The following is a 17,764-nucleotide window of genomic DNA, read 5'->3' as shown; positions in this document are numbered from 1 at the left end:
CAAGCGATAGCTTGTAAAAGGATGCAAACCAGCTGAAACATTTGACAGACAGTGTTAAATACCAGGGAATTCCTATCAACCATTTTACTTTAAAAGGTACTTTGATGTTGGCTATCTTTCATGTACCTCTTTCATGGCACATTAATAAAGAAAACGGAGCTGAAGTAAATCAAGTCCCAAGGTCACATCTAGAATTACAGCACTGTAGGTACCTGATGAAATACGGATTAATGCTGCATGAGTAGTGAATAAATAAAAGCTCTTCTACCCACCAATCAGGCAAGTTTTACAAGTGCTTCTGAACTTTATTCTGCAACTAGACCTGAGACATCTTTAATCCCCTATGCCCCTGAAACCTAATTATCATAATGTGAACCCAAATGTTAGGGTCGCTTCAAAATGCAAGTGCTGTGAAGCGGAAAAGTAATGGGAATTAAGCTGGGTGTAACCTTAGAAATGTACGGATGTGGGGAACTTGAAAGTGGTATTTCAATAAGTTAGGAGAGCGTAACACAAAGATTTAGCCACATAAAATACATTAGAATCAAAAGGTGCCCCCCTCAAAAACAAAACAAAACAAAACATATAAAACACAAATAAGGTGGATTCAGAAACTATTTACAAATACCAATTTCTGGCCCCAGAATCTTCAAGTTCTACATAACCAAATGAAAAAGATGTCAACAACAAAGAATTCTAGCAGTTTTGCATTGTTCTAATGCAACTGAACTATGAAACAGAACCATAGTGATTCTGCACAACCCAAACAATTCTCATAAAGGAAAAAATTTGAATGTTCCCAAATAATCAACTGAATACAGTGCTGGCCAAAGGTGAGGGAGAAAAACAAGCTGTTTAATGCCAAAGAAAAGAGAAAAATATGAATCAGAATAGGCCAAAGAGTTGACAATATCAAGGCAAAACTCATTCCGTTAGTAATTTGTTGATAATGCATTTACACATCTAATTTATTCTAGGAACTATGATTAAAAAAAGAAGTAAAATTACATAATACGAATACATTCTTCTTGTATTCACTATACATCTGTGTTCACTATAACACAGAATTCAGCGTAAATCAGGACTGAATTGGGCTCTAATCATAGAGACGGTCACTTACAGTTCCAAAATATCTACACTACAACCCTATAATATGGTTGTTAACTTCACCAAATACATGATTTTTTGAAAGATCAACGTTTAATTATTTCACCTACCTATTTATAAGCATTAGAATCTTAAAAATGATTTTTTCTACTCAACGATGTATCTATGACAAAACAGCATCTATCTGATGCACGTACTTTAAGAAATAACAGAACTATGTTATTTGTATTTTCATATGTATGTATGAAATTGGTGAACTCCACTCTACTTTCAAGATCATAGTAAAATGTTAGTTTAGAGGAGGATCTAAGAATATAAGACTGTACATACACAAACTGATATGGACAGAGAAAAAATATAAAACAATTGCTCAAAATAAGGCAGTGTTCCTTCCATTTCTAAATGTTATCAAAAACACTCATAACATTCCAAAGTTCATCAGTTCTTACATTAATGTTGAACATATTTAATATACATTTTTGGTTCTATTATAGCAAATACACTTGTCTAAACAGAACATCTGTTTTGGTTACAATACATTGTATCTTTGGCAAGAACATATAATAAAACTAACAAAAACAACCAAGAATCTTTATTGGATCTGGCAACAAAAGCAGATTTGTAACCAAAAACCTTAAGACGTGAAATGACCATCACTGGGCTCTAGGCCAGTTCTAATCTAAGTCAATAAACAAAGATCTCCAAGAGTTAAGGGGGGGAGAGGGAGGCTGGGTAATTCCTGCAGATACTTAAGTTGGACTTGAAGATGCAGAAACACATGGGTTACAAACTGCTAAAACATATTTTATTTTGATCAAAAACTGTCAAACTGAATCTGAATCCAAATAGTATTTTAAAACCGCACACACACACACACACACACACACACACACACACCCCATAATTATTCATTCCTTACGTCTCCTTTCCAACATACCTCACTGAAATGGTGTACTTATACAGGTATATTTAAAAAATATTCTGGTCCTTTCAACAAAATGAACATAAATTATACTGGTTGTAAAACAATTTTATTTTTAAATTTACTTAATGTCACAAACTTCCCAGAAAGTAACCCTTATAAACAAGAGTCTAGTGTTTATAATAGTAAAAGAAATGGAGGAAGGAGTATCAGTAGGTGAAAGGAAACAAAGTCCCAGAATATCAGCACATTTTCTCAAGTCACCCCTGTAGAAAGAAGTGAGACAAATACTATAACACCTTAACTTGTCATTAAGCATAATAATCAAACTAATATCCAAAAAACAATTTAGGCTGTTCCAGTTCTAAAGCTAATTCACCTTGTCCTACACATCTCTTCCATCTAAATGTTCATCTGTATCCTGTATAGTATCCTTTTATAATAAACCACTTAAGTAAGTAAACGGTTTTCCTGGGTTCTTTGAGCCACTCTAGCAAATTAATCGAAATTAATCAATTGGGAACTCCAATCTACAGCCAGTTAGCTGGTCAGAAGTCCAGGTGACAACCTGGGCTTGGGACTGGCATCTGAAGTGTGGGGGGTGGAGGTGGAGTTAACAGTCCTGTGGGAATGAGCCCTTAACCTGTGGAATCTGATGTTATTTCTAGGTAGATAGTATGAGAACTGAATTGAATGGTAGGACACCCAGCTGGTGTCAGAGCACTGCTTGTTATACATGGGGGACTATATATAGGGGGACGCCACACACACACTTTGAAATTGGGTCAAGGAACCCAAAAGAATTGACAATAAGAAATACCCTCTACATGTCAACCCAGTACACAATACATGTATGTAACTAAAACAAATATTCATGAAATAATACTTAGCCTTACTATATGAAATGAACTCTATTTTCTATTCTCTTCTATTGAGTTTTTTTTTTAATGCTGTTGGGACCCACTACATTGCCTTCACCTTCCACCAATGGATTGCAACCTATAATTTGAAAAACATGGCCCTAGAGAGCTCATATGACATGGAAAAGATGAGGATAATAAGGACATGAATCTGGATGATGTAGATAAATGAGGATATAAATTCATCACACTTTACTTCAGCCTGGGTGGTTTCCTTAAAATGTATCTCATATACCATACCACACAGATAGAATTCCTATCACTAAAAGATAAGAATATTTGTTATATCTATATCTACCAAAAAATGTCACTTCTTGTCCCTCTCTATCCCCTTACCTTGCTTTTAATTCTCTATATAGAATTTATCACTAACTGACATAGTATACACACACACACACACACACACACACACACACACACAATCTTTTCATCTGTTTTCCTCACTAGAATAAAGGCTTCAAGAAGGCAGCCACCTTGTCTGTCTTGTTCACTGCTCTTACTCTCAGCACATAGTATTGTGCCTGCCATACACTTTGGTACTAACAGTACTTTGCTGATTGTACTGATTGTAATGATTGATTGTATTGATTGATTGCTGATTGTGCTGATTGCACATGGGATGTTTTGTTGTGGCTAAAGTCCCAAAAGCCTGTTTTGCTAATGTTAGCAATCCTCCAACTTTGTCCTATAAAATGGGTACGTGTTTGAGGAGAGGGACAGGAGGGAGTTAGAGCTGAAAGAGACAATTTCTTTAAGAAGATAGTTGGAATGCTGTGGCATTTCTCTGGCTGCTCCAATACCTCATGTGAAAGTGTCCCACTCACCCCATGCCAAGTGATGGGGGCTTCACTGGGACCAATATGTGAACATAAGAAAGAGAATAAAGGTAAGAACAAGCATAGGAGAGAAAGAGAATGAAAAGGGGGAGAGCTGCACTAAGGATAAGTCGCTGTTTCCCCTTTGAGAGCAGGCAAGGATGTATGAACCAATCGGGCCTGCAGGAGGAAGTGGGAGGTGGCTTGAAAGAGATTCTGTCCAAGAGCACTGAGTAGCAAAGGGATCCAGAGAAGAGCAGGCTGTCTGAAGCCTGGATCTGAAGAAGGAGAGTCAGAACCAGTCAGCCAGAGAAGATATCTGCCAAGTCACACGGATGGCAGTTCAAGGACGCTGTTGGTGAAAATCTCAGAAAACAAAAACAAAAGTTTTTCAAAAACAGCCCATGGAAAAATGAATCAGCAATGGTAAATGGGCCACCGAGAGGACTCTATCCTTAGACTGCCAACTGTCCCCACTTTGTAAGACTATGCTCCTTTTCCCTATTCTCAACTCTGAGGACTAAACTTGGAGAAAATTCAGCTAGTGAATTGGGGGGAAGAGAAAAATAACAAGAAGGGAAGAAAGAGGAAGCTAAACAAGCCCCCTGCAAAGCCCTACAGTAAAGTAGTATTTCCCAGAAGGACATGGAATTTAATTTATCTCAAGTTGGAGCTTTGATTATTACACTAGAGAAGATATTTTGATTGCTAAAATTAGACTGTTCTAATGACTAAAAGGAACTGAAAAAGCTGAGATCTCTCCATTATTTCAGCCAAGGATGAAAAGAACTACTCCAAACATGATTACGGAGTAGGATAGAAATTAAGTTTCCTTCTTGTACCTTACTGAGTCTACCTCAGTCAATTAATCATTTACATGTGATAAATATTTGTCAAATAAATGAATACATAAGTAAAATAACTAGAATAAAATATAATAAAATATTAATAGCATTCTCAGAGTGGTGAATTACAAATTATTTTTATTTTCCTTTTTGTATTTTCCTAGATTTTTCAAAACTCTTTTGAGCATGCTTAAAAGAAAAAAAAAGACTATTAAATTGACAGAGAAAAATGTCACGCACATGTTTCACAGGCATTCATACCCAGAGGAAACAAGTAAAAGAAACAAGTAATTCTTAATTCAAAAGTATAAACTGAGGGAATCCTTGGCAGTACAGTGGTTAGGGCTCAGGGCTTTCACTGCCACAAGCCAAGCAGTGCGGCCAAAAGAAAAAAAAGTGTAAATCAAGATTATTTAAAATGATCATCTTCTAATTTTCACTTATGGTTTATGTCTCTGCTGTCTGAAAATGCCAAATTTTAAATTTAAAGTAGACTAAAAGTAGAAAATCAAGCATTGACCTTGTTGCCAGTAATAGGGAAGACTGGCTACCTGGATCAACAGTTTACTGAAAACAACTAAACACACTAGATATAATACATCTTCTTAAATGCATCAGTGAGTTGGCAAGAAAAAAAAAATACTCAAGCTAAAAAAAAAAAAAGAACATGGGAACCTTGATTTCTGAAGCCGACTTTCAGCTGAGGGCATTGCTGAGCCAGATGAATTTTATGGCCTCAGAGAGCTTCACAGAACTAGAGGATTAAAAGACAAAATCCAGGGTCCACCTAAGATCATGGTAACAAATGATTCCCCCAACTCCCCTCCCACATATAAAGCCAATATACCAAAGGGTTAAACCTGCAGTATAAGGGTCAAAGTATACCCTGTACCCTAACTCCAGGATATTGCAATAAAAATGGACTATCTCAAACCTTGTCGCAGGAGGAATCTCTGATGAGAATATGGAACCATAAGCCATCTCTCTCGTTTGCAGCCTAAATTCACACGACCTGGGTGGCCAAGAAAAAATTCAAGCTGCGAATTTAAGTGGTCACAAACTGGTAGTGTCGACAGGAGCCTGGCAGAAGGAAATGCAAATCCTCTTTCAAGTGATTCACAATCAATCCAGGCCTCCATGAATTCCCACAGACAAAGTTCCATGAAAATATGGAGTTTTCAGTAAAAATTAACTGAACAGAAAAGGAAACAAAGCAGAACCAGCAGTAAAAACAGATGGCAGAAACAGAATTGCAGGGATTTTAGATATTAGAATTATCACAGTCTGCAAAATAATAATACTTAGTATGACTAAGGAAATAAAAGATAGGTTTAAAAATGTATTCAGGAGGGCTTCCCTGGTGGCTCAGTGGTTGAGAGTTCGCCTGCCGATGTAGGGGACACGGGTTCGTGCCCCGGTCTGGGAGGATCCCACGTGCTGCGGAGCGGCTGGGCCCGTGAGCCGTGGCCGCTGAGCCTGCGCATCTGGAGCCTGTGCTCCGCAGCGGGAGAGGCCACAACAGTGAGAGGCCCACGTACCGCAAAAAAAAAAAAATTCAGGAACAAGTAAAAAACTGTAAGAATGATCAAGCAGATTTGAAAAATATAAAGTTTCTAGATATAAAAAATATAACTGAAATTAAAAATTAAATGGATGGATGTCAGTTTTCTACAAATTAAATTATAGAGTCAACTTACTTCTAATCAAAATCCCAGCAGGCCCATTAGAAGAAACTGAAAAGCTGATTCTACAATTTATGTAGAAGTGCTATGGACCTAGAATAGCCAAAACAATTTTGAAAAAGAAGAACAAAATTGAGGGACTACACTATCTAATTTCATCACTTGTTAAGCTACACAAATCAGCACTGAGTAGTATTAAAGATACAAAGATTAGTGTAAAGACATACAGCTCAATTAAACAGAATAGACTCCAGAAATAGATCCATACATATATGAGCAGTTGATTTTCAACAAAAATGCCAAACCAATTCAATGGGGAAAGGAAAAATCTTTCAGCAAATGGTACTGGAATAATCCATAGCCATATAGAAAAAAAGAACTGCTTATCATATATAAAAATTAACTTTAAATGGATCACAGACCTAGATAAATTTAAAGCTATAAAACTTCTAAAACAAAACACAGAGGAAAATCACAGTGACCTTAGTTTTTCCAAACATTACTTAAACAGGACAAAAAGCAAGACTATATAAAACAAATTGATAAACTGGACTTCATCAAAATTTAAATTGTTTGCTTTTCCAAAGACCATGTTAAAAAATGAAAAGGTAAGCTTCAGACTGGGAAAAAATGTTTACAAAACATGTATTTAACAAAGGAGTTGTATTCAGAATAAATATAAAATACTCTTACTCAATAACAGGAAGAAAAAGAATCCATTTTTTTTAATGGGAAGAAGATTTAGATAGATACTACAAAGAAAATACATGGATGACAAATAAGCAAATAAAGATGCTCAACATCATTTATTGCTAAGGATGTCGCTTAAAACTACAATGAAATATCACTGCACATCCACTAAGATAGCTAAATTTAAAAGACCGGCCATACCAAGCAGATGGATGAGAATATGGGGAAGCCAGAACTCTGATACACTGCTGGTGGGAATGCAAAATGGTAAAACCACCTTGGAAAACAGTTTGGCGGTTTCTTCAGTTAAACATACACCTACCATACAACATAGCCATTACACTCATACTTATGTACCAAACATAAATGAAAGCATATGTCCATGCAAAGACTTGAACAAGAATGTTCATACAGTTTTATTTGTAATAGACAAAAACTGTCAATGATCCAAATATCCATCAACAGGTAAATGAACAAACTAATTATGATTTAACCATACAACAGAATACTCAGTAACAAAAAGAACTATGGCATATATAACATCATGGATGAACCTCAAAATAATTACACTGTGTGAACATATACTGTATGATTCCAATTATATACAAGTCTAGATGATGCAAGCTAATCTATAGCTACACAAAACAAATCAGAGGTTGCCTGGGAAACAGAGGGGTCAGGGAAGGCAGGACAGATTATAAAGGAACATAAGGAAATTTGGGTGCTAATGGGTATGTTCATTATCTTAATTGTGGTGATAGTTCATGGGAGAACACGTATGTCAAAACTTAGGAAACTGAAAACTTTAAATACGTGCAGTTTATTATATGCCAATTATCTCTCAAGCTGAAAAACTAACAAATAGGACTTCTAGAAGTGAAAAATATAATTTCTAGAAATAAAAAATTCAATGGATGGGTCTGAAAGCTAAAGAAAAAGCTAGTGAATTGGAGAAAAGACCTGAAGAAATCAACCACAAAGCAGCCCAGAGAAACAAGAAATGGAAAATGAAAAGAGAGAGGTTAAAAGGCATGGAGGATAGAGTGAGAAGCCTGAATAGACATTGTTAGAATTTCAGGGGGAGAACAGAGAGAAAAAATGGGACAGAGGTAATATTTGAAAAATGATGGCTGAGATTTTGAAGAATGAAAAGATATCACTCCACCGATTCAAGAATCCCAATAAATTTTAAGTAGAATAAATAAAGAAAGCAGTATAAATGCTACCTAATAGCAAAAAGGAACAATAAACAATTTGATATATTATTTCTTATCAACATAGCTATACTCTTCTGAGTTGTCAATGATAAATTTGGAAACAGAAATGCCCTTTCTCCTCAGCTCATTACAAATACCATACTAAACATGCCTATAAATAAATACTGAAATTATGGTCAATAAGTCTGTACTGATAGGTTTAAAACTAAAGATACATCAGAGATTGGAAATAATCCAGCTGTCAAACAACAGGAGATGTCAAAAATATGGTATAACCAAACAAGAGAAGTAAGGTAGGGAAAAGGGAGGGAAGAAGGAAAAAAATGAGGGAAGGAGAAAGGAAACAGGAAAGGAGAGGAGGGGAGGAAAAGGAAGGGGAGAAATCAGGTGTCTCTGCTGTTTACAAAACACCAGAGCTGGCGAAAAGAGAGGCCTTAAGAAAGAATGGGAGAAATCGGCACCCATTCCTTGTTCAAAACTACCCTCAGGTTATCTAACAGCCTCCTACTCTCTGTTTCTGTTATCTAAGCTGATTGAAGTTCTCTCATTAATTTTTGGTTTCTTGGAGAATAAAGTTTCAAAGCAGCCATACAAGTAACTGAGGATAATGAGGTTTTGTGGCTTCAAAACAAAAAGTCAGAAGACATAAGGAAAAGTTTCAAGCATAATACAAAACTCAAAAGCCATAAAGAAAAAGAGAGAAATCTGAGAAAATAATATTTTAAATTCGATATGAAATACAGCTCAAATTGTAAACACAAAAACAGGGGAAATGATTAGCAAAATTTGCAAAAATTATGACAGATTAATCATTACTATAGACATTTACAAATCTGAACAAGATAAGCAATTATAAACAAGATGAAAACCTCTAAAAGAAAAAAAAATGGGCAAAGGACTTCCCTGGTGGTTCAGCGGTAAAGAATCTGCTGCAGGGGATGCAGGTTTGATCCCTGGTCAGGGAACTAAGATCCCACATGCCGTGGGGCAACTAAGCCCGCATACCACAACTGCTGAGCCCACGCACCTCAACTAGAGAGCCAGTGTGCTGCAAACTACAAAGCCCACGCACTCTGCAGCCTGCGTGCCACAACTAGAGAGAAGCCCAGTGCCTCAACGAAAGATCCCACGTGCCGCAACTTAGACCCAATGCAGCCAAAAATAATAAATGAATGAATGAATAAATAAATAAATAAAATGGGCAAAGGCCACAAATAAGCCATCCATACATACACAAAAAATACAGAAATGGCCAATAAATATATAAAAAGATATCTGACCTCATTAATAACAATAATAATGTGCTGTTCTAATAAGCACTTTATACTATATATAAACTCATTTAACCTTCAATGATAACTCTATAGGATGCGTACTATTATTATTTCACTTTATGCATGATGAAACTGAAATACAGACAGGTTTATTGGTATGAGAAGATGATAATATATTAAGTAGGGAAAAGGTTATAAACCATGTACAATGTGAGTTCCTTTTCATAATACACACACACACACACACACACACACACACACACGCAGACAAGAAAAATCTAGAAATATGCTCTAAAATATAAATAACAGTTTAGATAATAGAAAATCCTGTCACTTATCTATGTTTTCCAATCAATCTATGATAATAAATATTAACTTTAAGGAAATGTATGTTTTTTAAATTTTACTCAAAAGATTCTCATTAGCTTCACTATTACGCAGTTTTCACAAATGAGTTAACCCTTTGAAGATCAATCTATTCCCTACAATTAAGTTATACTCTGAAAGGTACGTCAAGTTATCTCAAGCGACAGAGCTATGATTCCTTAAATTGTATCTTCCGGGCTTCCCTGGTGGCGCAGTGTTTAAGAACCCGCCTGCCAATGCAGGAGACATGGGTTCGAGCCCTGGTCCAGGAAGATCCCACATGCCGCAGAGCAACTAAGCCCGTGCACCACAACTACTGAGTCTGCACTCTACAGTCCGCGAGCCACAACTACTGAGCCCACGTGCCACAGCTACTGAAGCCCGTGCTCCACAACAAGAGAAGCCACCGCAGTGAGAAGCCCACACACCGCAACAAAGAGTAGCCCCTGCTCGCCACAACTAGAGAAAGCCCGCGCACAGCAACAAAGACCCAATGCAACCAAAAATAATAATAAATTAATTTTAAAAAATTATATCTTCCTTCTGTTAAATGGTTGGTATGCCTCTGAAATAAAAGAATAAGAAAGAGGTCCAATGTGTATTCCACAGATGTCCAAAACCAATGCTTTTTTCCTAATAGGGTCTGGCTACCTGCTTAACCTTCACTGACCAGGCCCCTTGGTATACATCTAACCTCAAAAATTACAACTCCAATCCGCCACTACAGCTCCCCTTCCCTTTCCTCATTCTGTCGTCACATACCATACCTTCTCGGTTCATTCCATTTTCTAATTCTTTTCACTATACTAATGAATAATGTCATTCGGAAGCAAAACTAATTTCTCTTATTTTCTATATTTGCCTGCTCAAAGTCATTCGTATATTGCAGCTTTTAGAGTAGAAACATTAAGCACAGGGTCTGAATTAACAGCACAAAATTTTATTTTCCATTTTCTGCTCCCAGGTTTTGAGGGGTTTCATGTATCTGTGATTCTCCAGAATGTACACAGTGCTGTAATTTCTAGCAATGTTTCCACTATCAGCATGAATCTTGCCAATCATGGTTTGAAATATAAGACAGCAAGTATTAGAGATTACTTATAATTCTTTCATAGTTCATTAATAAATGTATAACTCTAACCATACAATACTTTTATTTCAGAAATCATCATTTATCTTTGGCAAAATATAAGTCTATAATCCATCAAATGCAAATTTCTATATCAATGAAAAAATACAGAAAACAGTACATCATAGGTTTACCAAAGCATTAAGCAAAGGGGAAATTTTCCGTAATTGTTGCAGACATTAATTCCTGTCTATAGCCTTGAAAAGACTTATCTGATTGAAAATAGTTTTATTGTTAATATTTGACAATTCAAATTAGTAATATTTATTGAGATGCATCTATAAGTACAGAAATATGCAATGTGAAGGAGGCAGAGATAAGTAAAACATAGTACCCTGATTTAAGAAGGTATCAATGTAGGAGAAACCAGGTACAGTGCATATAAACACAAATGTCTCATAAGGAGCTAGCCATTTCTACATTTCAATAAATTTTACCATTGCTACTACACAAAAGAAAACACTATTTTTTACCAAGGAAAAACGGATTTAAAAAAAAAAAGAAGAAAATAGTCAAGTGTGACATTTTAAAATGAATGGGAACAAATATTCAGATACTCAAAAAATAAAGTGACCGCCTACTATGGGCCAGAGGATTGAAAAGAACAGATCATTCTAGCACATACTTAAAACAAATGACACATATAATACTGTAGAATTTCTTTTCACAAACACTTGCAACTTTAAACGTGTGACAAACTAAGATCTAGCATAGTTATATTCTACAACTTAATCCATTTTTTTTTTCTCCTTTGGTAACTGAGATTTGAAGCTCTGGATGACTTCCTCCATAGGAGATATAAGTATCAGAGTTTACAAGGTATTTTAAGAGAAATGACTGAGAGAGAAGTTGGATGGATGGGTCAAGATGCATGGGGTTTACAAGTTAGAAGATAAATCATGGTGTATGTTAACCTATGGCAAGTAGGTCAGGGCAAAAGGTGTTAGAAGGAATAGATAAGAAAGAATGTGCTGGTGGATGTGTCAGGAAAAGGTTTTCCAGGATGAGGAGAATTATAGGAATGCCTATCAGATTATCTGTTCAAGAGTGTTGAAAATGACTGCTAGAGAAAGCATGGAAATTTCAACTTAAGTGTAGTTTGCGATGTAATTTCAAGCCGTTAGATGAGAAAATATGGTTTCTTCATAAAGGCATGCTGAACTGGCAAAATGATAACAAAATGAAGTTGAACAGCTGATTTCCTAAAGCACACACTGTAACTTCTGATTAAGTATTTGCATCATTGAGGATTTCAAAAGCACATAATAAAATACTAGCAAATATATTCCAAAAGTACATTGAAAGAATAATATACTATGCAAAGAAAAGTTCAACTCAGAACTGCAGAGATGGTTCAACTGTAAGATATCTACTACTTTTACGATTCAGCATATTGATCAAAAGAGGATAAAAAAACCTCTTTAGAGAAAAATTATTATGGCAAAATTCTGAAAAAGCATTAACGTTATCTTTTATTCTTGATTTTTAAAGTATAATAAAACAGGAATCAGTATTTTTAAAACACTCATAAAGACTATTTCCTTTAAAAGATTTTTTTTTAATATACAAAAGGTAGTATCATACTTAAGGGAAACACTAGAAGCATTCTAATAAAAGTAAAGGAGGAAAAAAAAATCCACTATCACTACTACTATTTAATAGCTTTTCAAAGATATTGCATGATACCTTTAAAGAGAAGAAAATAAAAAGGTATAAAACTAGAAAAAGAACTGATAAATTCATCATCTTTTGCAGATGATATGACCATATCATATCTCTTGAAATCCAAGAAAATGAACTGAAAAACTAATTATAAACAATGAAAGAATTCTGTACTGTGGTTGAGGAACCAAACTAACATTAAAAAAGTGCTCCTTCATAGAGATATAAAGTAACGTAGTAAAGTAATTCTTAATACAAACACAAAAAGAGAGAAATACAAAAGAAAAGTTTTAATATTGAATATGAAAAATAATTATAAAGAAAACTTCAAAATGTTCCTGAAAGCAAAGGCATTCCCCATTTAAATGATGGAAAGAGAAACTCAGAGAGGCAGAGTAAGTCTCCCAAACTTGCATAACTAGTAAATGGTGACAACAAAAGATGAACCCAGATTTGTCTGGCTCCAAAGCTCATCCTCTTTCTACTACCATATACTACTGCAAGTTCAAGAAAGAGAGCCTCTGTAAGCAAATTCAGATGAAATCCAACAAGTCTTCACTATTTAATGTTTTTAATAATTTGAAAGTTCTATTTATAATCACTATAAATGTATCCAAGATATTTATATTCAATTAATGTGAACAAGTTAAAAAGAAATCAAAGAAGTTGCCTGAAATAAACTGTATTAGCTATGTCAGGTCCTTGTGGTAGGTTCTCAAAAGGACTGGGTACATGTGTGCAATTCCCAGAATAGAGAAGATCCACAGTATTTCCTAGACCAAACTGAATAAGAAGGAGAGGGAAAAAAGCTGAGCCAAACTATTCAACCTGATCCTTTCCTGAACCATGATCCCATGGCACCTACAGTTTGTCCCTGACCTTCTAATCCCCTTTGGTTACTCTGCATTTGTTTTTCTAACATCTTGATTATACTCTTGGCACACGGAATATTACACTAAATACAAGACCCCTCTCTTTTGGCCTATCTGAATGGACCCTAGAATTCTTCTTCCTGTGTTGGCTTTTGGTTTTGTTTTCTTGATCCTGATCCCATACTTATCAGTTCACTATACTTAGTTATTGTATTTCTCAAAAAGCAGTGGGAGATGGCTCTTACATGCTCTCCCCTAGATATTATCTATTGTAACTATCTTCTCTCCTAGAATTAAACCCTTTAGGATTTATTTAGCATTCTACCATACATTGGAAAAGGTAAAGGTGGCTAATTGAGGTTCAAAGGGAAAGTAAGGAAACAATGGTAGATGACAGCAAAACTACTACAGATCTAGGAGCAGGACTAAAGGAATGGGCCATGCTAACACAAAGCTATTTAGAAGTCAACTGTATGCCTATACAAAATGAGAGCATGTGCTGAAGAGACTAACAAGAAAGGAACATCAGAAATGCTTAAAGGGGCTTCCCTGGTGGCGCAGTGGTTGAGAGCCTGCCTGCCGATGCAGGGGACACGGGTTTGTGCCCTGGTCTGGGAAGATCCCACATGCCGCGGAGCAACTGGGCCCGTGAGCCAAAATTACTGAGCCTGCGTGTCTGGAGCCTGTGCTCCGCAACAAGAGAGGTCGCGATAGTGAGAGGCCCGCGCACCGTGATGAAGAGTGGCCCCCGCTCGCCACAACTAGAGAAAGCCCTCGCACAGAAACGAAGACCCAACACAGCCAAAAATAAATAAATAAATAAAAAGCAAAACTGTCAGCAAGTAAAAATAAACAACAACAACAACAAAATTTACATAAAAAAAGAAATGCTTAAAAAAAAAAAGAAAAGAAACACTTTTAATTTGTAATACTTACCTTGGCTCTCAGTTCTGAAGGCCAATGATTCATAGTCATCAAAACTTTGGGAGAAGAAGGCTAAGTTATCCATGGTCTATAGCTGCTAGACCTATACACCATTCCACTTATTAGTCACTAGTTAGCTAGAGCCATCACACAAAGTACTGCTTGGAAAATCCCATGAATTCAAGTAAGCCCTAACTTGCTGCATCTGTGAGCGGTTTTGGGATACTGAAATGCCAATTGCTCCAAGAGGCAGACACTTTACATTGCCTTACACAGCTCTTATGAATAGGAAGAGGTGATATGAGGGCAAACAAGAAGTACATCTTAAAAAGACAAGGGAGAATTTATCACAGAAGGAACTTCAGAAGTTCCTTTGCCTCTCAAAGAAAACAAACATTCCTAACATCCTTACCAGTAAACGACGTCCAGTGGTGCAAAGTAGTTTTTCATTATCAGGTCAGCAAAGTAAGCTTCTGTTTCCCGGCAGGCAGTTCCATTTCCAATCACCACTGTACTGCAGCTGCAAGGAGAAACAGAATGAGAAACTGGATGAGATCAAGGCATGCTTCTAAATCAATCAGGAGAAAATGGACAGAATGCACGGACAGTATTATATGATGCTCTTATTCTCTCATATATCCATGCAATCTCCCCACTATCTCACAGGGGCCACGCAGACTTATGTAGAATCAAAGACACTGCTCCTGCATTTGGTATTACAGGAGGCAGTGGAGAAATGTCTTATGGTCACACAATCTCAAGAATAGTCAGCTTTCTTCCCATCTAGAAGGAATGAAATTTAGACATGAATAAGTAAACTCTGGAACATTCTAAGCCATAATAAAGAATTATGACTGAATTATGTGATATGTTTTCAAGTAATTTCTGAAGCTTCTCTAACTACTGCCACATCCATTCCTCAGATCCATGAAAAAGAAAGAAAGAGAGAGAGGGAGGGAGGGAGGGAGGGAGGAAGAAAGAGAGAGAGAGAGAAGGCTCAAACTGAAGAATTAATAAAATCTCACTTTTGGTCATATTACCACCTTTGTTTAGTGAAGGCAGCAGAGGAAGGGAGTAGCATTCCTCCAGAGTCTCCAAATATAGAGTCCTCCAGCAATTTGCCCCAGCATTGTTTTACATGGTTCCTTTTCTAACACCAAGACACTTCCCTTAATCCCTCCCTCCAAATTAGGGACTTCAAAGATATCTCTGATTGGCTGAGCCACTGAAATACTCAAAAGGTTACTTATTTTCATACTTGAAATTCAGCAAAAGCCTCTTTATTTTCTCTGCCTCTCGGAAGCCTTGTCCACAATGCAAGTATACCACATCAGTATGAAGTATCTGACCTTAGGAAAAAATGAAAAGAAAAGGCCATTTTGTAAGAAATTACAAAACATAACACACCACTTGCTTTGATTAAGCAAGTTGAAACTGAAAAGGAAACTGGTTCATCTTTTAAAATGCAGTCTGAATCTTTCATATTCCTTAATCAGATTCCCCCTTAAGCATTCTGAAATTTTGTTACCTCCAAAGTTATTAGAACTCTATTTTGCTATACAAAAATCATTATCAACTAGATAATATGCCATGATACCTAAAAGAGAAATGATTTTTAATAACACTTAACATCAAAAATAGTAAAAGCGGGCTTCCCTGGTGGCGCAGTGGTTGAGAGTCCGCCTGCTGATGCAGGGGACGCGGGTTCGTGCCCCGGTCCAGGAAGATCCCACATTCCGCAGAGCAGCTGGGCCCGTGAGCCATGGCCGCTGAGCCTGAGCGTCCTGTGCCTGTGCTCCGCAACGGGAGAGGCCACAACAGTGAGAGGCCCGCGTACCGCAAAAAAAAAAAAAAGAACCTGTTCAAAAATAGTAAAAGCTGGGACTTCCCTGGTGGCACAGTGGTTAAGAATCCACCTACCAATGCAGGGGACATGGGTTCGAGCCCTGGTCCAGGAAGATCTCACATACCACAGAGCAACTAAGCCTATGCGCCACAACTACCGAGCTCTAGAGCCCACGAGCCACAACTACTAAGCCCGTGTGCCACAACTACTGAAGCCCACGCACCTAGAGCCTGTGCTCGGCAACAAGAGAAGCCACCACAATGAGAAGCCTGCGCACCGCAACAAAGAGTAGCTACCCGAAGAGCAGCCCCCACTTGCCGCGACTAGAAAAAGCCAGAAAACCTGCATGCAGCAACGAAGACCCAACGCAGCCAAAAAATAAATTAAATTAAAAAAAAATAGTAAAAGCTAACATTTACTGAATATTTACTATATATCAGTGAGTGTTGTAATACTATTCTATTTCTTCCTTTGGGTTGTAGATATGTAAATTTCTTTACCTTATGTAATTTTTTCAGCTGCATACTTATGAACTGTGAGCTTTTCTGTACTACATTTCAGCCAGAAATATATTTTAAAATTTGAGGGTAACTCTTAAAGAACAGAAATAATGAGCTAAGTGACCAAATTAGGAAGTTAGGAAAAGGACGACAGAATAATCTCAAAGAAAGTGGAAGGAAGAAAATAATAAAGTTAAAAAAGCAGAAATTAATGAAATAGAAAAAAAAACCCATAAAACAGAGAGGACCAATGAAGCTTAAAATTTTAAATCACCTGTTAAGAAAAATACATATTTTTAGCTATACCAATCAAGTAAAAGAAAGGATGACACAAATAAATTATATTAGAAATGAAAAGGGAGTATAACTAGAGATTCAGCACAAATTTAAAAGATACAGAGAGATTATTATAAACAACTTGATGTTAATTTAGATTAAATGATGAAATGGATAAATTCTTGGAAAACTCTTACCAAAACAGACTGAAAATACATATCCATGTATGTATGTATGTGTGCATAAAATTTTAAAAAGAACCATTCTATAAACAATACAAATACAGTAAAGGATAAAAGCCATATGATAGCTCAATAGATGCAGGAAAAAACACTGACAGAATATACTTCCCATTTATTTTAAAAATGCACAGCATGAAAAAAGAGCAACTTAGGACAGCAAAATCAAAAGCTCATGACTGTATTTATAAAAGAAAGTATCCCCATAAAATGCAAAAGGTGAGCAGGTGGGAACAATGCACCAATAACCACCAAGACCAATGTGCATCAGCATTTCTGTGGGAGGAGGCACAGAGAAACAATGGAGTATCTCATGGACCTGACTGGAGTAAGAGATTGGAGGAAGCCTCAAAATGTCAGAAGGTGCTTCCCTGGAAATCAAAACTGGCCCGTTTGAGAACAGAAAGTAAAACTGGAAAAGACCTTTGCATACTCTAATTTATAGGTCAGTACAAAGGTTGCACAGTAAGTTCAGAAA

At 36.5% G+C, this 17,764-nt stretch overlaps 1 protein-coding gene across 4 annotated transcripts in view; it reads right to left on the bottom strand.

Moving 5' to 3' along the window:
- The window catches only part of SRBD1 (S1 RNA binding domain 1), a 226,146-nt gene that overhangs the window by 152,917 nt on the left and 55,465 nt on the right, over nt 1-17,764 (bottom strand). For all 4 annotated transcript variants that reach the window (XM_081253501.1, XM_081253502.1, XM_081253504.1 and 1 more), the window contains exons 13-14: nt 15,684-15,774; nt 14,838-14,945 (exon numbers count right to left, since the gene is read on the bottom strand). In XM_081253501.1, coding sequence (XP_081109627.1) covers nt 14,838-14,945; nt 15,684-15,774 — 199 coding nt within the window. The remainder of the gene's footprint in view (nt 1-14,837; nt 14,946-15,683; nt 15,775-17,764) is intronic.

This window comes from Mesoplodon bidens, assembly GCF_964165515.1.
Source record: "Mesoplodon bidens genome assembly, chromosome: 14".
NCBI classification, from domain to species: Eukaryota; Metazoa; Chordata; class Mammalia; order Artiodactyla; family Ziphiidae; genus Mesoplodon; species Mesoplodon bidens.
The sequence above is the reverse complement of the archived record's forward strand: the minus strand, read 5'-3'. Positions and strand labels throughout refer to the sequence as shown.